This window comes from Rhinichthys klamathensis, unplaced genomic scaffold (assembly GCF_029890125.1).
Source record: "Rhinichthys klamathensis goyatoka isolate OS25496 unplaced genomic scaffold, OSU_Roscu_1.1 h1tg000409l_1, whole genome shotgun sequence".
Classification (NCBI taxonomy): Eukaryota; Metazoa; Chordata; class Actinopteri; order Cypriniformes; family Leuciscidae; genus Rhinichthys; species Rhinichthys klamathensis.
In genome coordinates, this window is record NW_026606909.1 from 284,586 (window position 1) to 311,643 (window position 27,058).

The window sequence follows — 27,058 nt, forward strand, 5'->3', positions numbered from 1 at the left end:
GGCAGATTGCAACAAAACATTTTGTGATATTTTTTCTCTGGACTTTTCAAGGAAAGATATCCCTAAACAACGTGTCCGAACGCAAAGAGAAAATGAGGTTGGGAATGACTCTCACCTCCAACCCCAAGGATAACAGCTTTGTGGTAATATGTTCACTTTAATGCAAACTACTAACTATTTTACTATATTTACTTTTTCAATGATCCTCCTCATAGGTTGATGGTTAACCCACTCCAGGGTAATAAGGAGAGACGCACTTCCCCTTTAAACATAATTTAATAATCTAATAATTTGGGAGGGAGTTAGATTTCTGTAATATTAAAGCATCTACGTTCACAAACCACTGTTAATTTTAACAGAAAAAGCAAGCATACTGTATGCAGGATTTGGCATGGCAAAAAGCGTGGAAAGGAGCGCTCCCTATATAGTCACTAAAAAGCTGACACTAAAAAGCTGTCACTCATCTTAGTTCATAGCGATCTCACAAAGTACCGTTATAATCAATAAAGCTACCTGCACAACAAATCTCTCATTTATGTAATTGTTTGTTATAATGACAAGATTTGGGCCCCATCCACACTACTGCGTTTTAGTTTAGAAACGGATAATTAAAACGAATACGATCTCCTTTCACACCAGCGTATTAGAATTGATCTCCATCCACATTAAAACGACTGAAAACGCGGATCACGTGACCATTCGCCTACACTGGGCATGCGCGTGCTGGTGTAAACACGAAACAGATGGACTATTCCTCAAATTTGACGAAGAAAAAAGTAGCTAAGTTACCTCTGCAAAGAGCGTCGCTCCATGTAAGGACGATACCGCCGCTGCACACGGGAATTGTCACAGATCGCTCGAATAATAGCTTGCCTCCGGCGCATGTAGGCAGTGATAGCATTGTAAAATGCAGAATTTACTTTCACAACAGCTGCTAGCAAAGACATAAAAGTCAGTAACGCTTGCCATGACTGATGACACCCAATCAGAGAGCCGAGCGTGAGCCTCCGCGTCATCGTTTCTAAAGTCCTCCGTTTTGACCCGTCTTCACTAAAATGCCCACCGGAGATTTAAAACGCAAAACAGGGTCGGCAGCGTTTCTAAACTTATCCGTTTTAGGTCTTCGTTTTTGCCGTTTTAGTCTGGACGGGAGGTGCAAACGTAGCAAAAGGTCTCCGTTTCTAAACTAAAACGTAGTAGTGTGGATGGGGCCTTGGTCAGTGCTTACTTAAAACACCTCTCATTGGCCATTGCATTCAAGAGATCAACAGATATGTTTGTGATTGTCTACATTGCTCAACGCTGCAAAAACATGCTGTAAATAACCTTTTACGGTCTCCAGAGCGCTAACAAAAGACACACATTGGATCGCCAATATGCTATCATTACAGAGAAAATCTGTACACTTTACAATAAGGTTCATAAGTTAACTAACATGAATTAAATAGAGCAATCCTTTTGTTACTGTATTTGTTAATCTTTGTTAATGTTAGTTAATAAAAATCCAGCTGTTCATTGTTAGTTCACAGTGCATTCACTAATGTCAACAAGATTTTATTAAAGTATTAAAGGTGAACTAAGTAACTTTTTAACCTTAAAGGATTAGTTCACTTTTAAAAAAACTTTTGCTGATAATTTACTCACCCCCATGTCATCCAAGATGTCCATGTCTTTCTTTCTTCAGTCGAAAAGAAATTAAGGTTTTTGATGAAAACATTCCAGGATTTTTCTCCATATAATGCACTTTGCTGGGCACCAAACGGTTCAAGGTCTAAATGACCGTTTCAGTGCAGCTTCAAAGGGCTTTAAACGATACCAGACGATGAATAAGGGTCTTATCTAGAGAAACGATCGCTCATTTCAAAAATAAATAACAAAGTTAAAGTTTTATAGGCAAAAATGCTCGCCTTGCGAACTCTCCTGTTCGAACTCGTTCATCAAAATGAACTAATCTTTTTTCGAGTCAATGACTCGAAAAAAGATTCGTTCATTTTGATGAACGAGTCAATAACTCGAAAAAAGATTCGTTCATTTTGATGAACGAGTTCGAACAGGAGAGTTCGCAAGGCGAGCATTTGTGCCTATAAAACTTTAACTTTTTTATTTATTTTTGAAATGACAGATCGTTTCTCTAGATAAGACCCTTATTCATCGTCTGGTATCGTTTAAAGCCATTTGAAGCTGCACTGAAACGGTCATTTAGACCTTGAACCGTTTGGTGCCCAGCAAAGTGCATTATATGGAGAAAAATCCTGGAATGTTTTCATCAAAAACCTTAATTTCTTTTCGACTGAAGAAAGAAAGACATGGACATCTTGGATGACATGGGGGTGAGTAAATTATCAGCAAAAGTTTTATAAAAAGTGAACTAATCCTTTAACCGAACAGCTTTGGAGTCACTGTAATGTTTAGATTACTGATTTTGTGTTGAATGGTGGTCGTCTCGCACCCCCCTGGTGCCTGTAAGCCGCAAAACCACCCTTGCAACTTTGGGTCGGTGGGCCGCCGGCCTCAGTGTTAGGAAGTATCGTGTGATATCAGGTCTCGCGAGGTAACGAATTGCTTTACGGCAAAAAACAGATCTGAAAAAATTCTGATAAAATGAGCATCAAACAGAAATAACCCGGCGCCGTATACATGTGGTGTTGGGCGCGCGCAGCTCTTAAAGGGGCCATACCTTATTTCCACTCGTTACAGCATCCATCCTACTGAACAGGTACCGGTGTACAGGGGGAGGGGATCCGGCCGTGAGTGCGAGCCATCTCTGCGTGAGTGCTATTCACGACAGTACAAGTGCTCCACAGCGACTCTAGGGGTCGCTGTTTGACAAAAACGGAATTCCTTCTTAGTGCTGCTTTAAAGTATAAATGTTGAAATTAACTAACAAAGATTAATAAATGCTGTATACGTGCAGTTCATGTTAACTAATGTAGTTTACAATAAGGTTAACATTAGTTAACTGTTACCAAATAATTTTTCATAAAAATGCTGAATGCACAAATGGGTTGTGACGGTTTCCCGCGGACTGTGTTTTAGGCATGTGGGCCGCTGTGGTCGTACGAGTGTGGAAGCTCTTACTACAGCACGGGCATCTGTTCAAGAGTCGATAGCAGCTTCAACTTCACCCACAGCATCGCTCCGGCCTTTCAAAGTAGAGTCAAACTCTTCATTGATGAAGCTTCTTGGAGTAATCCGCTTTCATCGCATGCATTCTGACTGCATCAGTTTCTCCACAGGATGCGAGACCTACATGGACATAGTGATTGTGTTAGATGGATCCAACTCCATCTACCCCTGGTATGAGGTTCAAGATTTCCTGATTAATGTGCTACAGAAGTTTTACGTCGGCCCAGGACAGATCCAGGTGCGTCTGATTCATCACCTGGAAAATCAGTTTAATTGGACTGTTCTGACTGTGATTTATGAAGGCTTTGGGTTGTACAAAAACAGCACTTACCATTGCACTCGTGAGGCTCTGAACTTCAGTCAAAATAGTGCAAACAAATCTGATGATTTAAGAAAATATACACATTTTAATAGCATATTAATGATTATGCATTAGATATTTTTTATTTCAAAAGTTCTGTTTCATGCATTACAGTTACAAAAGGCTGGACTACAATTACAAAAGGCTGGACTACACTACACACATTTTCAAATCTGAACAAATATTAAAGCACCAGGAATTCTACACTTGCCAGCAATCACACACACAACGTTTCAAGTCATTTTGAACGCAACAAACTCAAGAAAAATTGTTGATAGGAGAGACATGACAAATGTAAACAATATGGCTGCGTCGGAAATCGCAAACTTTCCTACTATATAGTAGGCGAAAAACAGTGTGACAAAAGAAGTATGTCCGAATTCACAGTATTAGTAGTTAAAAAGTACCCGGATGAACTACGAGATTAGTGTGCATAAGATGGACACTTTACTATCTCATGAGGCCACGGGAGAGGATTTGTGAATGACAGTGAAGCGACGCAACAGACGCTGGTAGGTCACATGACAACATGGTGAATGTACGTCCAGATTACATTCATACTACAGACATTCATACTATATACAGGGTGTCTACAGATATAAACAAGTTCAATTTAAGAATTAAGACCTTTTTAATGCCACTTTGAATGAAATTTAAGACCAAACCTGTGATGGAAAAACACATTATATTACAAACGTATATGATGTAATATTAAATGTTTAACCTAAGTAATTTAATATTAACTACTTGTTTATTGAACTAAAATCAATGTTACATTTTGCAATCGTGAGAATATTCAGCAAAATAGCTCCCGTCATGTTATGTTACTCAACTATATCATGTTATATATAAAAAAACTCCACATTGTGAATGTTCACCTCAGTATGTTTGTTCTGTGAGTTATGATGTGTGCTGTTATGCTCGTTTGTTTTGATTTCTCACTATAAATTCTCTCACAGAGACAGGCGAGTCTCAACAGCGCTACCAGAAACACATTATCATTATCAATCGCTGTTTATGTAATAAAATCAGAATCATTCTCGCGATTCGATGCTTCGCTGGTTATTTGACGGACATTGTGACATTTTAGCGGTAATGTGACCAGAAATATTTAAAATTATTGAATCTGAATTTAAGACATTTTAATACTTTTTAAAGGCCTTTTATTAGGAAAACTTTATTTAAGACATTTTAAGACTTTTGAAGGACCTGCAGCCAGCCTGTATATAGAACACATTTTAGCGGTTGTGGAGTAATTACTTAGTCAAAATAAGTTCCTACTCCAGAGAGTATGCAGTTTTAGATGTAGCCACAGTATTCGGACATACTACTCTTTTGGCGTACTGTTTTTCGCATACTATATAGTAGGGAAGTATTTGATTTTGGACGCAGCATGTGCGTTCTAAAATCGGCCCAAGCTTTTTTTTCACATGTCTGATCTCCGACGACTGGATAGAATCAGAATCTGTTAGAGGTGGAGAAAGAGCACAACTTCCTTACTTAAAGGAAACTAGATACTACTGGTCAAATATTACTCCGTTACAAGTAAAAGATGTAAAGACCGATTTTTAAAAGTACAGAAGAACTCGTTTTTAAAAGTACTTAAGTAGTACCAAAAGTAAAAAGTAAATGTCAATGCAGTGTTTTATTATTATTGCATTGTTGTACTTACAGTACCGTATGCCACTGAATCTATGTCTGCCTTCCCTCATATCAATATCACATTTATTGAATGTGAGAATGTGGGATTGAATGTGAGATTGAACGAGTGCTCTCAATAACGTCCACAATGGTTTCCGACACACAAATGGCTGTTCCCTCAAATTTCCCCCGATTTAAAGTTTTTTGGGTTTTAGTTTGAATATGTTAGCCTTACTGTTATCTATAAGCTAGTGTGCTCCAAAACAATGACAAAATATGCATTTAGAAGAGCAAACCCAATGTTGACAAGGAAAATCAGGTTGATGTCAGAATCCAACGTCAGATTGACGACGTTAATCTCCAATGTTGGACAGACATTGTATTGTGGTTGAAAATGAAAATCGCGTTGACGTCAGAAACCAACATCAGCCGGTGTCGAACATCTGTCGGGTTCTGACATCAACCCGACTTTCATTTCCAACCAGAATCATCCCCTGACTGACCTCACTACTTTATACTCAAGGACCTTGACAGAAATGTAGTGGAGTAAAAGTACGATATTTGTCTTTCAAATGTAGTGAAGTTAAAGTAAAAAGTTTCCCGAAAAAAATAATACTCAAGTAAAGTACAGATACTCAAAGTGTACTTAAGTACAGTACTCGAGTAAATGTGCTGTTACTGTCCACCTCTGGAATCTGTTAACTGAAATCTAGAGACTTGAGAAAACTAGCATTGAATTTGGACCAAAATCATGTAGTGTATTCCAGCCTTAAGTTGAACAACAGAATTTGACAAGAGTGCGTCATGTGAAAGCAAGTGTAATGTAGATGATGCCTCTCACCTGGTGTTGTGTCCTGTTGTCCAGGTAGGTGTGGTGCAGTATGGCGCACGAGTAGTGAACGAGTTTCGGCTGGATGATTTCCGTACGGTTGATGAGGTTGTAGCAGCGGCTAAGAATATCGAACAGCGAGGTGGAGAGGAGACGCGCACGGCTCTGGGGATTAATGCGGCTCGGTACACTGCCATGTTTGTGTTTTGTCTGTTTGCCATCCATAAACTTCTCTGCATCATTATTTACAACGGAAATAAGGCAAATCAAATGAGTCAAGGGGATTTGAAATTGCACAAATCACACTAAAGCGAAGCGTCATTTTGGATCAGCTAACAGAAATAATGTTAAACTGGGACATTTATTTATAAACTACATCCCTTTGTACCAATTAATTTAATTATAAGCGTCATTGTATCGGGTTTCTAGTTCAAACAAGATAGCTTCATGTAACTTTTTGGCTTAACTTAATGATTTCATGTAAAAAGAACATGTTTCAATTAAGTAGCTCGATAAAATAAAGAAAACAGGATTTCCATTTCGCATCATGCTTTTCATGGGGTTGGATAGGGAGAGTAAATGTTAAAATAAAGTATTATTTTATGCATTTTAAGCAAGATGAATATAAATGGGGAGACTTGTTAATGTTCAATTTATTGGTATTTAAAATAGTAGTTTTTTAGGGGGTTAATATTGTGGTATTTTGAATCAAAGTCAGCCAAAGATAAATTTTTTTAGTGTGATTCACTCATTTACTGTGTGTATGTATTTATAACAGAACTCAAGCATTCAAACAAGGAGGTCGTCCAGACGCTAAGAAAGTCATGATTGTCATCACTGATGGAGAATCGCATGACAGCCCAGACCTACAGAAAGCCGTGGAAGAAAGTGAGAAGGATAATATCACCTTGTATGGTATTGCGGTGAGTTACTGTTTCTTTCCAGTGAAATCCTCCAGATGTGTTATTCAGGTTTACTTTGGTCCGTCAGTCATGTAACTCAAACTCTTGAGAAGTTTTCAAGCAGGTGCACAGATTGAACAGGTGAATATAATTCTGATATTGCGGTAGCACTTTAATTTACAGTCCTGTTCCCCATATACATACTATGTAGGCTACTTATTATAATAATTACAATAACCTAAACCCATACAGTTACCTTATATTACCTCGTACTTTCTTAGCAAGTACTGTAAAATAAAGTGCAACTGATTTTCAATGCCGTTCCAGGTTCTTGGCTACTATAATCGGCGAGGAATCAATCCTAAAGCTTTTCTGAGGGAAATCAAGTTCATTGCCACTGATCCCGAGGAGCACTTCTTCAGCGTCACCGACGAGTCGGCCCTGAAGGATATCGTTGATGCTCTGGGGGAGAAGATCTTCAGCTTGGAGGGTATAAACTCTGTGAAATTAGTGAATAAATGTTAAACATAAGCATAATCCCATGTATCTAGAGACCAGAATGCCACAGAAAACCACCAGAACGCATAGCAACATGAAAGACTGTAGAAACCACACATCAACATTTAAACCACTCAGGCCCTGTTTACACCTGGTATTAAGATGCGTTTCGGTCGATCAAATCACAAGTACGAGGGAGACACATTCCAGTTACACCTGATGTTTTAATCCATCTCTTTTGTCCACTTTCAAACACTTCTGTCCTGATTTCTTCAAGGGGAGGGTCCATGGGCGGGTAAATATTTGGGCTTGTTCAGATATATTGATCTTATTGACGGAATAAACTCACACAATTTACATATGAACATGACCAGAGACGACGGGAAAACATACGGAGAGCAGCAAGACCAGCCAAACGCTGTGTGTGTGTGTGTGTGTGTGTGTGTTAGAAATCAGGAACGGTGAGAGAACATTGTACTTGGTACATTTTTCATCTTCAAACCAAACTTGGGTCCAAAATCCCATCTGGCTGGCGCGCTTCCCATAGTTTATGCGTTTGTTTGTGGCTGTTTGAACACATTCGACCACATGAGCGTTTACACTACGAAAGCAATTTGGTCAAATGCATTTTTAACTACCTCTGGAAGTGGTCAAAAGTGGACAAGCTTACAATGTTGTAGACCCCGTTTACACCTGTATTTAGCGTCTTCCGATTGTGATCTGATCGATCAAAATGCATCTTTAATACCAAGTGTAAACAGGACCTCAGAATACCTTATTAACTGCACAGCAACATAAAAACTACAGCAACAGCCTGCCAACCACACACAACACATTAGCATCATCACAGTGAATTTTGCACAGCAATACACTCAATTTTTGACTTTTCTGCAGGCACCAACCAGAATGGTACAGCCTTTGGTTTGCAGATGTCTCAAGCTGGATTCTCCACACATATCGTGGAGGTGAGTGCATCTCCATCCATTTCAAGCAGAAGAAATATAAATATTGACAACAGCACTAATGTGTGGAGAATTATATTAAGTACTCAGTGAGGTGCACGAAATGCTGTTATTTTGCTCTTTGCACTCTGTGATTGAGTTTGAAGCTCTTGCATTAGCCTGGAGCAGAAACTACGGCATCAGTCAAAATAAAGAGTCATTGAAAGAATGATTTGTTTACCGCTCTGTGCCCATGGGGAAACAAACCTGAGATACGTCCTTTTAGGGCCCGACAGAAGCATGAAATGCCACTCTTTCAATTAAAATAAGGTTTGTTTATGTTTGAAGCTGTTCCACATGCTCTGAGCGGCATGAAAACAGACTTCTTGAAAGTGAGCGGCATGAAGGAGAGAAGGACTATTTTTCACGGAGGAGAGGGCCTCTTTTTGTGTTAGGTGAAGGACAACTTACCCGGAGAAAAATAACATTTTTTTCATAACTTTCACTGTTGGATCCCAGGAGCTGCTCCTGACAGTGGCAATTCGAGACGGGAGATAACGTCTCGGAAAGTTTTTTTCATTCTTGAGGGAACGAGGTCCAGAGAACACATATGGTTTTGCTGAATTACGCTCCTTGAGTGAGGAACCCTCACACAAACACGCTCACACACGTGCCCTTGTGTTTTATGTGCACGCTTGTGCATGTGACTTTATTTGTAAAGAAAGACTTTTGTCTTTTTTGCTTGTGGCTGTAAATGTTTTTAAAGGAATGACTTTGTTTCGTTTTATAAGGAAAAGACTTTAGTGTCCATCAGATGGAAATAAAACGTTTGGAAGTCAGTTTATAAGCTTGGGCCGCTGACACGGACATGGTATGCTAGTTTTCACTGCTTTTGTTTTGTAAAGAGCCTAAGAGGTGCCAGGCCTCGAAAAAAAGAATAACTTGGTTGCAAAACCTTGTGACTTACACTGCTGTCTTCTGCCTATGTTGGTGAAATAGAATAGAAAATGAAATAGAATCTGATTTACTCAATAGGCAACTTATATGACTATCGATCGATATGACTATCTGTCATTAGAAAACAACATGATACTCCAACAAGCATAAAAATACAAAAGAACACACCAATATTGAGTTAACTTGTAATTAACAGTTATCGCACATCGTCTGCATCTCTAAGTCTGCAATGCATTGTGGGACTGCCTTTTCCGCAAAGGATGTTGCTGCTTTAGATTTTGGATTAAAGAATCTTAGAAGGCAGCATAATTGGGATATAGGCCTATGTTGTTTTACCTTAAAATCAACTCTAAGCCTATGATTAGTTTCTGTGGTGATGCTCAAAATGCTTAAATGGATCAATGTTCGTGTTCATGTTGATGACAATAAAATACTTAACTAATACAAAGTTCTGTTATGAAACTCTAGATGGCGCAGACTGATTGGTCCTTAACTCAATCTGGTTGCAATCACATCATTCTCTATAGGACACAGCTGATTGGTCTCTGCTGTATCAGTAGCCAATGAGCTCACAGCAACAGTAGTGACACAGATCGGATGTGTTCTATGACTGTGTAAACAGGGAAAAAAAACCGCATGCATTCGGATATTTCGAGATCGGTTTCAGGCCTCGTTCATATGTGGAAATAAATCAGATATAAATCAGATATGTGCCAATGCGACTGTCGAATAACAGGCAGATCGGATTTTCTGAGGCATTAGGCAAAGTATCCGCAGTTTAACAACGAGAGCAACCCCGACGCGGATCTGCAAAGGGACGGATGGCCCAGGAGAGGAATGTGGACAAACGTTGACACGAAAATATCAAAGGCTGGCTTGCTCATCCTAAAATTTCGGACCCACTGCTTCTCGTTAAAGCCCGCCACAATATGCTCCCGCCAGTCCTGAGATCTCTCTCGCACACAATAACTGAAGCATATGCGCAGGCTACAATGATGGCACTTTTTGTCCTTCTCTACCTCAAAATCATGCTGATGTTTGGCGAACTTCGCATATATGGCAGAGCTAGCACCAAGCATATTTCACGTTCGTCCATCTGTGCAAGAACCCCCTTTAAGCATGCGCGATGTTTCAGATAGTATGTCAAGTGTAAACACATTAATCGGATATGGGTCCCAATTGAAAGAACGTGTTGAAAGAACGGACGGATATAGGCAACAAATCAGAATTGGGCATCAAGACCTGCAGTGTAAACGAGGCCTAAGAAACCCTTCACCTTCCCCAGTTCATGTATGCTATTCTGTACAGCAGCAGCATGTCTTACTTGCTCATAGCAGCGTGTTGCATATATATTGGTAGTAGCAAGTCCCGTACTTGCTCTGCAGCTGCAGAAACAGCAGCAACGGCATCAGCAATAACAAACAGCAGCGTAGCAAATCTATTCCACCAAGACCAAACATATCAACATTGTTATATCAGTTACCATGCCAAACACTCAGAGAGTTGTCATGACAGAACATTAATTATCATCTTTATGCTCCTGCAAAGTATTAAAGGACCAAGAAAGAGCGCTATAAATCGCACAGCCACAATAACATTACATAATAAATGGTAAAATGATATCTTACTACTTTTAACGATTGAAACCAATGCCATTTTGTTTAGACATGAATAGTTTTTATTTTTCAGAAACTCATAATTGCGTTATTTCTGACTTGATGAGATCACAACATTATACCTAGGCATTGTTAGGTGGTTGCCTGGCAGTTGTTAGTGTATTCTTCATCAACCCACACAATTTGAGGAATCATTCATGTCATTTGCACAAATCGTGCAGGACGAGTAAAACGCTGTGATGTTTAATACTCAGGATTAGGGTTTGTTCAGGGGTTTGCCTTTGCAAGCACCACTAATAAAAGCAAATGGAACCCACAGTGTATTGGAGAGAGTTTATTGTGCAAATGTGCCATGGAACGCTGTCAAAGTGTCCACGTCGACATTGCATGAGGAAAACTTTGGCAGTGAACGCAGTGCGTTTTAGCTCTCTATTCAGACTGCTGCACTCGCTCGCATGCATTCAGGATCAAGCCAGAGAATTTTAATACTAAAATAATACTGAAAACTCTTGAGCAACTGCATTGCAATGCACTGGCAACCACCCACAACATTCTAGTATTGTGGCATTGAGTTGATAGCATCATGCATTTAGATAGTTAGCACTTGATATTCAGTGTTACTCAGAAACAGAACTGGAAAAGGACTGTGGCCGAGCGTATTTGAGTGCAGTGGTGGTATTGGTCAGAAATGCGTTTAAATGCTAGTCCCAGATGTTAAAACAGTGCAGAGTTTTTGGCAGAAGCTCTCAGATCGGTGAGGTTTGGCAAACGCTCGGTTTGCATTCCCTATACCGCTGAAGTCCCTGCCAGGCCGTTTGTCATGATCCTATAATAATCATTGAATCCTCCCTTCAGGTACATGAACCCAGACCTGATGCAAGACTGTCTGTATGTTGTGTTGTGATTGTGTGTATATTCCTTTCAAAAAACTAACATTTGGTAAAAGGGATTTTTGAATGTGAACAAAAAAAGATGCAAACCATTCTCTTAAAGGATGGGATTCTGGTTGGTGCCGTTGGCGCATACGACTGGAACGGAGCTGTTCTGAAGGAGACCCGTCACGGTAAAGTCATCCCACCAAAGTCTTCTTACACGAAAGAGTTCCCAGAGGAACTGAAGAACCACGCAGCATATCTGGGTAAGAAAACTAAGCCTAATGAGGATCTGATTCCATGATGGAAAAAATTGAGTCGTTCAAAAACCCTTATGACTTTCTTACTTCTGTGGAACATAAAAGAATTGGTCAAGAATGTTCACTCTATTCTTTACCAGCTTATGTTGTGTATCCACATATTAAAACCCATTAAATCAAGACGTGTTGCACTAGGGTGTATATCAATGGCATTCATTTTTGCAATAAAAAATTACCTGACAAGTTTAAATAGATGAAAGTGTAAGAGATTTGAGTGCTATGAAGAGGAATATAAGACTTTAATATCAGTCTGTTCTTCAAAGAAAGTTATAAAAGGTCTTTTCTTGTGTCGTATGAACTAATTTTAATACATCAGGCAACTCAACTAGCTTGACCAGCAAACTACCTCAGCAAATACCAGCATCGAGAAATACATGCTGTCTTTCCTAATGTTCCTCTGCATTGTGCATTTTTCCACCAAAAAAGTCAATTGACAGATAGCTTATATTTATTTATAATGTGTATAAATATGCTAATTGTTTCTAGGGTACATGGTGTCCTCGGTGGTGTCGGCTCAGTACGGTCAGCTGTACGTTGCTGGAGCCCCTCGATTCAACCACACGGGAAAGGTGGTTATCTTCACCCTGACCAACAGTGGAAACCTCACCATACTGCATTCTCTCTACGGTCAGCAGGTAAAGCTGATCACACTTTCATGTTTTAAAGAAAGTACGGTGGAAAGTATTTACATGGTACTGCAAGGTACTTCCAAGAACACCATGGTACCACCAACCATGACAGAGCTCAACAATAAGGCCTACTAAAAATTATTACTTTTTAAAAACTTATAATTGTTTTTGCAAAGAATGGTTTTTAATATAGTCGAGCAGCCTAGATCAGGTGTGCCTACAGTCCTGACTAACGAAACCGCAACTACATAGTATGAAAAGGTACATTAAAGTAGGGATGTCCCGATCCGATCACGCGATCGGAAATCGGGCCCGATCACGTGGTTTCAGACTCGATCGGAATCGGATGTTACCTGCCGATCAGGACTCGGATATATGTAAATTAGGGGTGTAACGGTATTCGTAATTATTGAACCGTTTCGGTACGAGGCTTCCGGTTCAGTACGCATACAAACCGAACGATTCCTAGGACCATTTTTCCTGCAGACAAAATCAGCGCTGGCGCGATCACCACAACCTTGCGCAACATCAAATGGCAAACGTAATGAAAGCGGAACGAAACTGCGCTTCTCATTATATTCGGACCAGCAGCATCTGTGCAGCGCGAGATCAAGCGACACTGTGCTGAGAGATCCAGTGAAGAAAACATTTGAATTCGCCACTGAAGTAATAACATCGCTGCGAGATCTAGTGAGAGCATTCACATTTCTCCGTTATTAACCGTAGATCTCTATTAGATCAAACAGCGCTGACGTGGAAACCAGGAGAAACTTTGTGCCGTGAATGAACATGGAGTTAATGTTGCACTTCAAAACTCAAATATTATATAAATATATATTTAAATGTTATTTTTAATGTGATTACCAAAACATTATTTGTTCATCCTTCAAAGATTACCCCCATTTATAAACCTGAAAGTTTCAAGATGTAGGAAAACTCAAACTTATTTAAAAATAGTTTTTCTATTTTTAAACCGCAAATTTTGTGAACTGTTACACCCATATTGTATTCTCATTTTTTTTATACACTTTTAAAACATTTTTATTTTTTGTTTACATGCCTGCCAGGTATTTTAAGTTGAGGTGCTATTTGTTTTTATATTAGACTTTTTCTATATTTACTGTTGCACTAAAGTCCAAAAGTGAAGATTTTATGTTATTTATTACTTGATTGTTCAAGCTACCTCACAGAAGTGCTCTGTTTGTTAACAGTTGTTGAATGTTAAAATAAGGTGAATTAAATAAAAAATAAGGAACATCCTGGATCTGTTTTTTCTCTCTTCTTTATTCTTTTTTATGTATTATATAAGTATCGGATCAGGACTCGGTATCGGTAGATACTCAAAATCAAATGACTCGGACTCGATGGCAAAAAAACCTGATCGGGACATCCCTACATTAAAGTCCTCCTGGAAGGATCGTATTTTATGGATTGTTGGGAAGTCGTAATTACCATGTCAGGAGCATTCAAAACCCTTGGCACCTTTTCGACAAATAAATCCCGCAAGATTTTTGACTCTACTTGTACAAAATCATGAATAAAGAATGTGGATTGAGCATTTTGCTGTTTAACATGCTGTAAACTGAATTGTTATATTCTAAATCATAATTGTACAAAACAACCAATGAAGTTGCAAGAGAGTGAAAGAGTGCAAAGATCAGAGCAAAAACAGCCCATTTATAATGTTCTTCTCCATCATTTGATAAACCAATGCCATTATCAGCACAAAACGTACACAATCGCCTCTTTTAAACAGAATTTTACAGAAATTTAACATCTGCGTTCCACAGATGGTAATAGTGTGACGTCAATTGCACAAATAGTGCCGTGTTGTCAATAATCTATAATAGGACTAATTTGCATGAAATAGTGCATGTAAAAGCAGGGTACACTTGGCCTAAATAGTGAACGTTTCTCTTAACTCCTTCCTTAATCCATCTGTCTGCATTTTTCCATCATACCTTCTCTCTCTGAAACGGTGGCGTGTTTGATTAGAGAAGCACATCAGTAGATTAATGCGGACCATGTGTGTGGACAGGAGACGGCATGTGAAGGTCTAGACTCAGTCACCCGCTCCAGATGGGCAGGCGTCTCTATGGCCCATGTGAATCTCATCTGCACGCGTGTGTGTGTGTGTGTGTGTGTGTGTGTGTGTGTGTGTGTGTGTGTGTGTGTGTGTGTGTGTGTGTGTGTGTGTGTGTGTGTGTGTGTGTGTGTGTGTGTGTGTGTGTGTGTGTGTGTGTGTGTGTGTGTGTGTGTGTGTTTGTTTGTTTGTTTGTGTGTACGCATGGCATACAGTGAATGCACACAATAAACGCTGTTTCAAACGCTGCCGGTCGCCGACCACAACATTCATTTAGCTATCAACCTGTTATGCACCAGACCGTGTGTGTGTGAGCCCTTAGGGAAGCACTTAGACGGGAATGTGATAAAGTGTGTCTCCGGTTTTCTGCCATTTGTAAAGCCGACGGGAACTTTTCTCGGGAGTTCAAAACAGCGAGGTAACGGAAGAATCTGCCATACACTGATGCAATAGAAAAAAATATATTGTGTGGCTGTTGAAATACGACTAAATATTTTTCTGGTTGGTGTGAAATGTTAACTTGAATTAAAATGTTACTTTATAAAGAAATTTAAGCATCATTACAATGTCAGCATTCAAATCACTTTGGTTGGAGCAAGTCCACGAAGTGCCTTTTCAACAAAAAATACAGAAAAACTTTGAAAACGAAACTGTGAAACGTTTTGGCACGCAATTTATTCAATTTTCTAATTATTTTAAGTTTCTAAATGCATTGCTTTTCCCATCACACCACATAATTGTGTGGTTCCTCAGATCATCAATCTTGTGACTAAGTGATTAAACTTGAGATTCTCACCAAGTGAATGATAAAACGGGAGTAAAAAACAAATTTACAGGTGAAACATATTGCATTGACTTGAGGGACTCTTTAGTTAAGAAAGTAGCAACCATTTAGAAACCATGCAGAACAGTTGCATATATGGCCTAATGTATTTGTATATCAAATGCTGACATGAGTGTGTTTTTGGTGAATTGCAGATTGGGTCATATTATGGAAGTGAGTTGGCACCGATTGATCTGGATGACGATGGATTGACAGATCTTTTACTTGTGGGAGCTCCCATGTACTTATACAGAGGGTGGGAGAAAGGCCGAATTTACATCTACACTATCAACTCACAGGTGACAACATAAACACAACAACATAATGTTATCTCAAAGAATACTGGTGCTAGGAAAGTCTGTTAAACATAAGTAGCACATGCACCGTTAACAGCCTTTAGGCCTAACGTACACCGCTTGTTTACGCACCTCACGGTAAATCTACAGCGCCACAGCAAAATACATAATATATTTTTTGTTAGCCTACCTGAGTGGTGAGTTTGTAGGTTGACTCGAATATGAGGTAAAAAAAAAAAAAAAAAAATAGATCGTATAATGAGTTGCCCTCCCGAGCTGCACGTAAAAACAAAGAGATGCGCGAAATTAGAACAACCGTTCCCGTGAATCAAGACCTACACCGAGGGTCTGTGTTGCAAAACGAATGGCTTTTATGAGCCGGTTCTTTTAATGAGTCATTCAACAGACTCACAAACGAACTACGGGTTGGTTCGAATCAGTCCACTGATTCAATCTGTCAAAGGGGCTTTAGAATCAACATCGCTTGTTTAAAGAACATCATCACGGTAAATATATAGCGCCCCATAATTGTTTAATACATAATAACTGTGTTTGTTACCTGAGTGGTGAGCTTGTAGACTGAATTGAATATGACGAGGAGAAGACCTCCTCATCATATTCAATGTATTGAGTTCATCATCATGTATTGAGTTGTTCTTCCGAGTTGCACATAAAAACAAACAGTTTTCGCGCTACTGTAATACGATTAATAAAGAGAGAAAGAGAGCTACAACGCTACTGTAATACGATTCATTAGAAAAGAACATATGACATGGTTCCTTTAATTCCTTTAGTTCAGCGCAACAAGGCCGTAGTCCGATTCGCCAACAAATTACTCTTAAGAGTCGGTTATTTTAGTGGCTCATAAACATTTAGCGTGACCACCAGTTTACGGACCTAGTCTGTTTCATAAACAAATGGCTCGTATGAGCTGGTTCTTTAATGAGTTCTTCAAATGAACCAGGAAATAAGGAACTGCTGCTTAGTGTGTTTGAATCATAGGTTGGAATCAATGAACGAACGAATCCTACTGAATTAATTCAATCCGTCCTAGCGGTTACTGAAAAACACCTGACACTGAATTAATGTGACGTCATTATATTATATTATATTATTTTATATTATATTATATTATATTATATTATATTATATTATATTATATTATATTTCGTGTGTTTTGAAATAAATGCATTCTGTTGTAGGCTATATTTCTGAAGTATTGGGAAGACTAGGTAAATAAACTAAATATATAGTAGCCTACACAGTTTGATGATTGAAGCGGAAGATTATTTTATCAAAAAATACCAACTAACCAAACTTGTGAGATGACAACATTATGAGGTCATACATGCTATAGTGAACACGTGCTATTATACATGCTTATATCCATGCTATTCTGAACACAACTATTTTCTTGTCTTTCTCTCTCTCTCTCCTTATTCTACAGGGCTCTTTTATAGCGGATGGGACTCTTGGACCATCAGAACAGGCCCATGATTCTCGTTTTGGTGCGGCTATGTCCGCCCTTCCGGACTTGAATGGTGACGGCTTCAGTGAACTGGTAGTGGGAGCGCCACTGGAAGACAACCACAAAGGAGCTATCTATCTCTTCTATGGCCGACAAAAAAGCATCCAACCTAAATACAAACAGGTAAGACTCATCTGAGAGTCACTGATTTTACTTTATTAAACACAATTCCAGTAATGCCAAAATACAAAAAAGAACAAGTATGACCTTTTGCACTTTCAGCTAACAGGGAACGTTTTTTTCTTGTGTATTTATGTGCTGATGTATATGTACACTGTGGAGCCAGAGATCATTTTCCACAACGTGGATAATAATAAAGTAAAGTAGAGTTCTTGGCTAACGTTCTGGCAAGGTTCTGAACAACATTATTCCATTAACGTTAATAGAATGTTCGTTCAAAGTTATCTGGTATTTGGGATGTTCAGAGAACATTCAAAAGTAACATTCCCATAATGTTCGTAGAATTATAAAATGGAATGTTTGCTTAACATTACATCACAACTTTAAAAAAAACTAGACGTTTTGAACGTTCAGAGAATGTTTAGAAATAATGCTTTAATAAATGAATGGTAACATTAGCTAAATATTCTGTGTTACCTGGGTTATTTCCTCAATATGAATGTTTCATCGCCCTGGATCTCAGAGAATAGCCGGTGGTGACGTCTCTCCAGGTCTCCGTTATTTCGGCCGCAGTGTTCATGGGATGATGGATGTAAATGGAGATGAGCTCATAGATCTGTCTGTGGGCTCTTTAGGGGCTGCAGTTCTGCTTTGGTGAGTTGGCACTATTCATCAGTGTTGAGGAAAGTTACTTTGAAAAGTAATGCCTTATAATATTGCGTTACTCCCTTAAAAAGTAACTAGAGCTGTCAGTCAATAAATGGGAAAACAAAGTAACTGGCGTTACTTATTTGAAAAAGTAACTCAGATATTTTGTTTTAAATTTTAAAAGTAATGCGTTACTTTACAAGTTACTTGAAAAAGTAATCTGATTACGTAACTCAAGTTACTTGTAATGCGTTACACACAACTATTCACATTAGGAGAAACAAAGATGATACACAATTGAAATATAATGGAGATTTCAAGAGAGTTTTGTACCTTCACGTGTTTTCGAACAGGTCTCGCAGTGTTGTCCGTGTGGGGATCAGCGTTAATTTTGAGCCTTCAAAAATCAATGTTTTTAATAAAGACTGCATCCGAGGAGGCCGAGAGGTGTCGTGTATGTTGGCCAACGTTTGCCTGAACGTCACGGCGCGGACACCGATGACGGATCCAAAGAGAGTCGGTATGTAACTCGATATCCATCAGCGAACCTGAAAATGACTGACCAATCAGAAGGCTGAATGATAGAAGCACATTTGTGGTATTTTCCAGTGTCCTGTGCCTGTGTGTAATCTCTTTCAGATGTTTCCACGAAAGGTCACTCCTTAATATTAGAACAGTTTTTCCTAATGCATAAAGCCTCAGGCCAGAGAGAAAACACTTTAATCCCGGCATTTAGAGAGAGAAAAGCCCGTGGAAAGCATCATAAAACCGTGTCAGGCTTCCCCTTCGTTTCCCATCTGGAACTTATAAGATCAGGTCTGGAGGGTCATGCATGCAGTCATAGACAATATTCATCTCTTCATCAAACGTGATCCAATGGCCATATTTTCACACTTAAAAAATATGGTAACACTTTACAGTAAGGTTCATTAGTTAACATTATTAATGTATTATGAACTAATAATGAGCAATACATTTGCTACAGTATTTATTAATATTTGTTAATGTTAGTTAATAAAAATACAGCTGTTCATTGTTAGTTCACGGTGCATTAACTAATGTTAACAAATACAACCTTTGATTTTAATAACGTATTACTAAATGTTAAAATGAATATTAACTTAGATTAATAAATGCTGTAGATGTGTTGTTCATTCTTAGTTCATGTTAACTAATGAATCTTATTGTAAAGTGTTACCAAATATATTTTTCATTCATTTTCGTTTTATTTCTGTGTTGTTTTCCAGTACAAATATCTGAACATTCACCGATTTTCTACTGGCGTTGCATTGTTACAGTGTTGTGGTATATGTATAAATGACCAATGTTTACTCGTTTATTTGTAGATATTTGAACTGGAAAACAGACAAGAAGTATAATTTCTTGCAATGTAGAAACCGAGATGTTGTTGTCGATAGATTTACATTTATGCATTTGGCAGACGCTTTTATCCAAAGCGACTTGCATTGCTTTTCAAGGTACACATTTTACATTCTTATCAGTTCTTGCTTTCCCTGGGAATCAAATCCATGACCTTAGCGTTGCAAGCACCAACGCTCTACTGTTTGAGCTCCAGGAAAAGCACTGAGACACTGAGATGTTGTTGTTGTTGTTGTTGTTGTTGTTGACACTGAGATGTTGTCTTTCTGCTCAGCACTGAGATACAGCTTTGGCTTCGAGGAGAACGGGTATTTCCCCAGAGTCGTGTTAGACAGCACCGAAGACCCTCAGCCCAGAGACGTCACCCTGCGGACAGACTCAAAATACTGCCTGCAAGTGTACTTCCACGTTCACGTGAGACACTCTCTGTTCATCTCATCATGTTCATCCGTTTAAGCTTACATGATTACATTTTTATGTGAGCAAAAGAAAGCGTGGAGTGAGGCGAGAGACATGACACTAGCAACTACACTGAAAAAAAAGACAAATTAATAGGTTTATTCAGTATAAGGATCCATTAAATTGAGAAAAATGGACAGTAAAGACATTTATAATATTACAAAAGATTTCTGTTTCAAACAAATACTGTTCTATTAATAAAAGAATTCCAAAAGAAAACATATTACACACACAAAAGCGGCACAACTGTTTTCAACACTGATAATAATCATACATGTAAATAATAATCCTCATATTAGAGTGATTTCTGAAGGATCATGTGACACTGAAGACTGGAGTAATGATGCTGAAAATTCAGCTTTGATCACAGGAATAAAATCTTATTCACATAGAAAACAGCTATTTTAAATTGTAATCATTTTTCACAATTTTTACGATATTTTTGTTTAAATAAATGCAGCCTTGGTGAGCAGAAGAGACCAAACACAGGTCTATTAGAAAATCTGCCAATTACACAGCTATAGTTTAGCTTCTGCTCCCTCAAAAAATATTTGGGCTTACATATATATATATATATATTTAATTTTTGTATATAAAATGTATATAAAATAAGTTTTAACATAAAAAAATGAATGTTTCTGGCAAACCATGGTATGGTTTATTATTAATTTATTTGATCTATTTAATTTTATTTGCATCTGATTTTATTTAAATCACATTTTCAAAATACATTTATCCAAATCGCTTAGAATCAGCATTATTCTGTTCCTTATGAAAATTACATTTTCATGGTTAAACAAGAAGAAAATACAGTTAGTGAAAATGTATGAAATTGAAACTAATCTTATTTATTGATGATAAATATACAAAGCTGTTTATTGTGTATTTAAAACGCATTCAATGTATTAGTACTATTATTACATATTCCATGCTTCAATGACTGACAAATATGCACCACATTAAGTTTATTAGCTTGTTTATGCAAAAACTGTGTAATCCTGTGTAATGCATTTTATATGCAATTCATCTTCAATTAAGGCCTAAATATTAGTTGAGTGCAGTGTGTTTTGAAACCGAATCGTGTTTACACAGGAAGTGACAGACTCCACACGACCCGTGATCTTCACTGTCAACGCCGGCCTGCGAAACACAGAAGACGGGCCGGTTCTGGACGACGGGTGGCCAACCAGTCTGCAGTCAGAGGTGAGAGGGACCAACCCTCACACTAATGCGTCTATAGCACGCAGTGTGTTTATCCTGCAATTTATACGCGAAAATTCGTTTTTACGTGCATATGATACATATGGGTAGATTTAGTAGTGGTGTGGGGTACGTCACGTGTGTATTACACGCAATAAAGTGTGTATCATATGCGCACAACTCATTTTCGCGTATAAATTGCACAGTAAACACATGTCAGATTGATAATATCGGTAACACTTTACAATAAGGTTCATTAGTTAATATGAACTAAGAATGAACAATACTTCTACAGCATTTATTAATCTTAGTTAATTATAATTTCAACATTTACTAATACGTTATTAAAATCAAAGGTTTTATTTGTTAACATTAGTTAATGCACCGTGAACTAACATGAACAAATAATGAACAGCTGTATTTTTTTTAAAACTAACGTTAACAAAGATTAATAAATACTGTAACAAATGTATTGCTCATGGTTAGTTCATGTTAGTTAATACATTAACTAATGAACCTTATTGTAAAGCATTACCATAACTTCTTTGTCATGCATTCTTCTAAAATCCCCCCCCCCCCCCCCCATCTCTCTCTCACTCTATGTCTCTCTCTCTCTCTCTCTCTAGCTTCCGTTCTGGAACGGTTGTGATAATGACGATCAGTGTGTTCCCAACCTCGTCTTGCAGAGCAGCTCTGACTTATTAGATCGCAGGTTTGTCCTCACACTTTTGCTTTCCTCACACATTGAAACACACACTATGATTATTACACACACACTCTGCTTATTACACACACAGGGACGCGCAGCAGCACATAAACATGCCAAATATTAAAAATAAAAGGATTACAATGTAAAAGATTATTATTGTGTACATAAAAATATGGTGTAATTCGGCTTGTCCCGTAGATGGTCTAAAGCTTTAACCTCACACACACACACACACACACAGCTTTAACCTCGAGCACGAGCAGATCCATTTCCTCGCTAGAGAAGCATTCAGTCACGTTTGGGCATGATCAGTTGTAAGTCTCAAATTACATTCATAATCGGCCTTACAGTCGTTAAAGGGGTCATCGGATGCAAAATTCACTTTTATATGGTGTTTGCATATAAATGTGTGTTTGCAGTGTGTGGACACAACCACCATACAATGGAGAATCCATTCACTCCTTTTTTTATCCTCAAAAAGCCTAAACACTCTCAATAATCAAGAGTTTGGATTTTCTGAGCAAAATGACGTCTTATTGCTCATGCTCCGCCCACGACCGCTGACGGGCTGTGCCGTATTAGCATATTCCCCGTATTAGCATTTTTCCCACATTAGCATATTTCCGTATTAGCATATTTCCTTCCTCAGCCATTTGTATTCACAAGACATGTAAAGCAGCACTTTACATGTGTGGTGTCGACACCCCCCACGGAAGAGGGAGGGCAGTTGCTCATTATCATTTAAAGAGACATGCACCTCATTATCATTTAAAGAGACATGCACCGAAACGGGTCGCTGTGAACAGAGCTGTGTTTGAGGAGGTAAAAAGGGTGTTGTTTTACATTTTAACCAAAGTATGTTACAAACTTTACATGAAGACCCTAAAGAATCACACCAACTTGTGGAAAATGGGCATCCGACGACGGCTTTAAGTGTCCCCGGCTTAAGTGCACTTGCGCCGTGCGCTTTAGATCGTTAAAATAGGGCCCTGTGTCTCTGTGTGTTTCAGGCAGTTCTGCGTGCGTAGCGAGCGCTCCTCGTGGCCGGTGTGTGTCCATCAGAGAGCGAGAGCGAGTAATGAGCGTGTGGTGGAGGCCAGCCGGAGGAAAGTCCTGGTCGAGGCGCGTTTGGAGAACCGAGGAGAGAACGCGTACGGCACGATCCTGCACCTCACGCATTCCCCAAACCTCCAGTTCTCCAGTCTGGTGGTGAAGGTTCGTCTGATCCCATTCCTAGAGTCAAGTCAGCTTTATTTATATAGCGCTTCTTACAATACAGAGTGTCAAGTCGGACCCCGAACAGTGTAGGATTTTTAAAATTATTTTCTAATTACTAATTTTACTAGTTTTAGAGCTTCCGAACAAATCTTTGGGGTTTGGACTGATGGGGCAGTGAACCCGAGGTTACCCGTGAGTCAGTCCTAGAGCTCCTCCTGTCTGATTTTAGGGGAAAATCGTGTCTATTGGAGACGTCTGATAGATTTCTTAGGCTCGCCGAAAGAACACCACAGGATCACCATGGGAAAATCTCTGAGTAAAACTGGGAGCTGTGAAAAATATGATACAGATGAGAAGTTTATCTATGTATCATCTTTTTACTCTTTTTATAACGGTATCATTTTTATATCAATTTTAATTCCTTTTACAACTGTTTTAACTTTCCTTGCTTTTATTTTGTGATTATTTTAATTCCTTTCTGTGTAAAGCACTTTGAATTACCGTAGTGTCTGAAATGTGCTATATAAATAAACTTGCCTTGCCTTGATCCGAGTCTCAGCCCGGGCTTCTCCTGTATTTATGAGGGTTTAGAGCGTTAAAGAAGGACTTTAAACATGAGATGGAAGGAGTTGCTGATAAAGAGGCCAAGAGTGAAAGGGAAACCATGAGTCTGTGTGTGTGTGTGTGTGGATCTGTTCCAAAACCCAGTAAATTCCTCAATGACTTCATACTAAAAATGGTGGCGTTAAGCAATGAAAATGTTATTTCCGAGTGTTTTTAAAAATTTTTCTTGGTTGTGTGAACGTTAAGGGAACATTCCATTTTGCAAACATTATGGAATTGTTACTTTTAAATGTAACTTCTGAACATTCCGAAACAATTAGCAACATTTAAAAATGTTAGACGAACATCCAACTGAAATGTTTCAGTTTTTTTTTGTGCTAGAACATTATTAAAGACCAGATAACTTTGAACGAATGTTTTATTAACATTCCTGGAAGAACGTTTGTTCATAAATAAGAAAGTTCTGAGTTAGTTGGGAACATTCCCTGTTAGCTGGCAGGATCTTAATCCCAATGGAAACAACACAATTGCCCTAGACCTAGAGGAAATGTTTTTGCCCATTCAAAGGTTGCTCATTCATGCCTCAGGAGTGTTTCAATGAAGGCGTTGGTTCTCAATCAGGGCTTATTAAAACAAGCCGAAACTAGTTTTAAAACAAGCTAAAACAGCTGAAATAATATTTCCTATTTTAAAAGTGCAGTAGACGATTTCTGAGAAACACTGTTGATATTTGAAATCAGCCCAAACATACCCCTCCCTTCAAAATGCACGAAGACGCAATGCGAGAGTGGATGTGTCTTTATCATCGCTAAAGCAAAGCAAAATAATGGTTTGAGAAAAATAAAGAGAAGAATGCCACTCAAAACTGTCCAGTTACTATAGCTAACATTACAACAACTGCATATCTTGATTCTGTGAAACTAAGCAAACCCAATGTTACTCATATATGGAGCAGAAGCAACGCAACATCGGTGCCGGTTTTCCTTCTTTTTCCAGTGATATTCTTATGAGCCTTTCTCTTTAGTAATGTCTATTAGCCATCTCTCTTTCTACAGTCTTTCTTCAAATCTCCCTCTTGTTCATTCTCTCCACCTCCATCATGAGTGGGCACGCCCCCTACTGCTGATTGGCTCATTCTCTCCTCCCCATCATGAGTGGACACGCCCCCTACTGCTGATTGGCTCATTCTCTCCACCTCCATCATGAGTGAACACGCCCCCTACTGCTGATTGGCTCATCCTCTCCTCCCCCATCATGGGTGGACACGCCCCCTACTGCTGATTGGCTCATTCTCTCCACCTCCAGCATGAGTGAACACGCCCCCTACTGCTGATTGGCTCATTCTGTCCACCTCCATCATGAGTGGACACGCCCCCTACTGCTGATTGGCTCATTCTCTCCTCCCCATCATGAGTGGACACGCCCCCTACTGCTGATTGGCTCATTCTCTCCACCTCCATCATGAGTGAACACGCCCCCTACTGCTGATTGGCTCATCCTCTCCTCCCCCATCATGAGTGGACACGCCCCCTACTGCTGATTGGCTCATTCTCTCCACCTCCATCATGAGTGAACACGCCCCCTACTGCTGATTGGCTCATTCTCTCCTCCCCCATCATGAGTGGGCACGCCCCCTACTGCTGATTGGCTCATTCTCTCCTCCCCCATCATGAGTGGGCACGCCCCCTAATGCTGATTGGCTCATTCTCTCCACCTCCATCATGAGTGAACACGCCCCCTACTGCTGATTGGCTCATTCTCTCCTCCCCCATCATGAGTGGACACGCCCCCTACTGCTGATTGGCTCTCTCTCTCCTCCCCCATCATGAGTGGACACGCCCCCTACTGCTGATTGTCTCTCTCTCTCTCCTCCCCCATCATGAGTGGACACGCCCCCTACTGCTGATTGGCTACAAGTGTTGTGCTGCTCGGTCCGATCCACTTTCAACAGCGTCACTCAGAAATTGCTTACTGCACCTTTAATTATTTTCCCTAACAACTGCGATGTTTATTTAAGAACCAGGGTTCCCATGATTGTGGACAACCTGAATATATAAGGGCTTTTAAAAGTGTGATTTCTAGACCTGGAAAATAATGGAAATTAATAAAATCACAAGTCTTAAGTCTGCCTTAGTAGAACGTCTAAAGTGGACCATCGAAATAAAGTGTAACCCACTTCTAAAGTCAATATATTGACTATATGTGTTCATCCAGTCTGTCATTTACTCTATAATATCTTGGAACGATCTTTATTTGAGGGCTTTTCTCGGCAGAAGTGTATTGGTTTAAAAATTGAAAACCAGTTTGTTTTTCAGGCCCCTTCAGACATTGCAGTCGAGTGCCTGAACTCTGATGATACGAGCCTCTACCGGACATGCAACGTCAGCGCGCCGTTTATGAGGTCACACGCTCAGGTGAGACGCCTCAAACCTGTCTGAATATTGATCAGTCAGTGATCACATGGGAGTTGCATGGTTTAGTGATGGCATTACCTTCAGTAAACCATTTCCTTTTGCAAATGGCATGAAATTAACATGCTACTTTATATAAAATGTCCAAAAAAACATTGTATTTCCACACGCCATGGTATTGTAGCGTTTCCAGGATCATTTTGGGGGTTTTTTTGTAAATAAAGAAGCCCGGGGTTGTTGTAATCCTCCGCAGAACGGAAAACTCATCGCGTAAAAACCCGTGATTCTCTTCATATGCAGAAGTTTGTTTATGCCTGTCAGGATGGGGCAGATAGATCATCATTTCTCTGCTCGTTTTCCACATACCGAAGGTCTGATTCTCGTACGCCGTGCGTCTCTTTCTCTCAGTGGGACTGTTCCTCACATATCTTCTGTGGTTGTTTAGTTTTATTTTGGGCTGGCGTCGACCCAGACCCTTCGTTTGACTACTCGAATTCCCCTCGTGTCTCTGGGGCCGGTCGGAAATTCAATGCACCTTCTGTTCAAATCCGGTACAAAGCCTCAAAGCGCCAATTAGACGACAGTGAGTAATGCAGAAACCATAAATGACTGTATAGAAGAACAGAATGTCCTTTTATTGTGTTCGGTTTAGCTTCTTTGTTGTCATTTGTTGATGTTGTATTTCATTTATCCAGTTATATTTTCGCCTGGAGTTTGAGTTCAGCAGATCGGTCTTCTTGAACTACGTCCAGGTCAGCCTGAGGGTCTCCAGGTGAGGTCATGACCTTTGAACCAATGAGAATCTCATGAGGAATTTTTTTATTGATGTGCAACATGAATATAGATTAAATTGCTGTTTGCAATCAAACACTCAGCCGCAACACTTCCAGGTTTTGCTTGTCGTTTTGTCGAGATGAATCTAAGAGT

General features: G+C 39.3%; 1 protein-coding gene across 3 annotated transcripts in view; it reads left to right on the plus strand.

Annotated features, from left to right (window-relative positions):
• Nucleotides 1-27,058, plus strand: part of itga11b (integrin, alpha 11b) — a 48,900-nt gene that overhangs the window by 15,256 nt on the left and 6,586 nt on the right. For 2 of the 3 annotated variants that reach the window (XM_056234935.1, XM_056234936.1), the window contains exons 4-22: nt 52-143; nt 3,037-3,151; nt 3,237-3,364; nt 5,994-6,142; nt 6,736-6,880; nt 7,187-7,349; nt 8,252-8,322; nt 11,865-12,009; nt 12,550-12,698; nt 15,754-15,897; nt 17,342-17,545; nt 18,066-18,196; nt 18,544-18,710; nt 19,845-19,984; nt 21,122-21,232; nt 21,856-21,941; nt 22,949-23,153; nt 26,036-26,134; nt 26,827-26,903. In XM_056234935.1, the coding sequence (XP_056090910.1) occupies nt 52-143; nt 3,037-3,151; nt 3,237-3,364; nt 5,994-6,142; nt 6,736-6,880; nt 7,187-7,349; nt 8,252-8,322; nt 11,865-12,009; nt 12,550-12,698; nt 15,754-15,897; nt 17,342-17,545; nt 18,066-18,196; nt 18,544-18,710; nt 19,845-19,984; nt 21,122-21,232; nt 21,856-21,941; nt 22,949-23,153; nt 26,036-26,134; nt 26,827-26,903 (2,521 nt within the window). The remainder of the gene's footprint in view (nt 1-51; nt 144-3,036; nt 3,152-3,236; nt 3,365-5,993; nt 6,143-6,735; nt 6,881-7,186; nt 7,350-8,251; nt 8,323-11,864; nt 12,010-12,549; nt 12,699-15,753; nt 15,898-17,341; nt 17,546-18,065; nt 18,197-18,543; nt 18,711-19,844; nt 19,985-21,121; nt 21,233-21,855; nt 21,942-22,948; nt 23,154-26,035; nt 26,135-26,826; nt 26,904-27,058) is intronic. The other variant, XM_056234937.1, reaches the window with a different exon arrangement.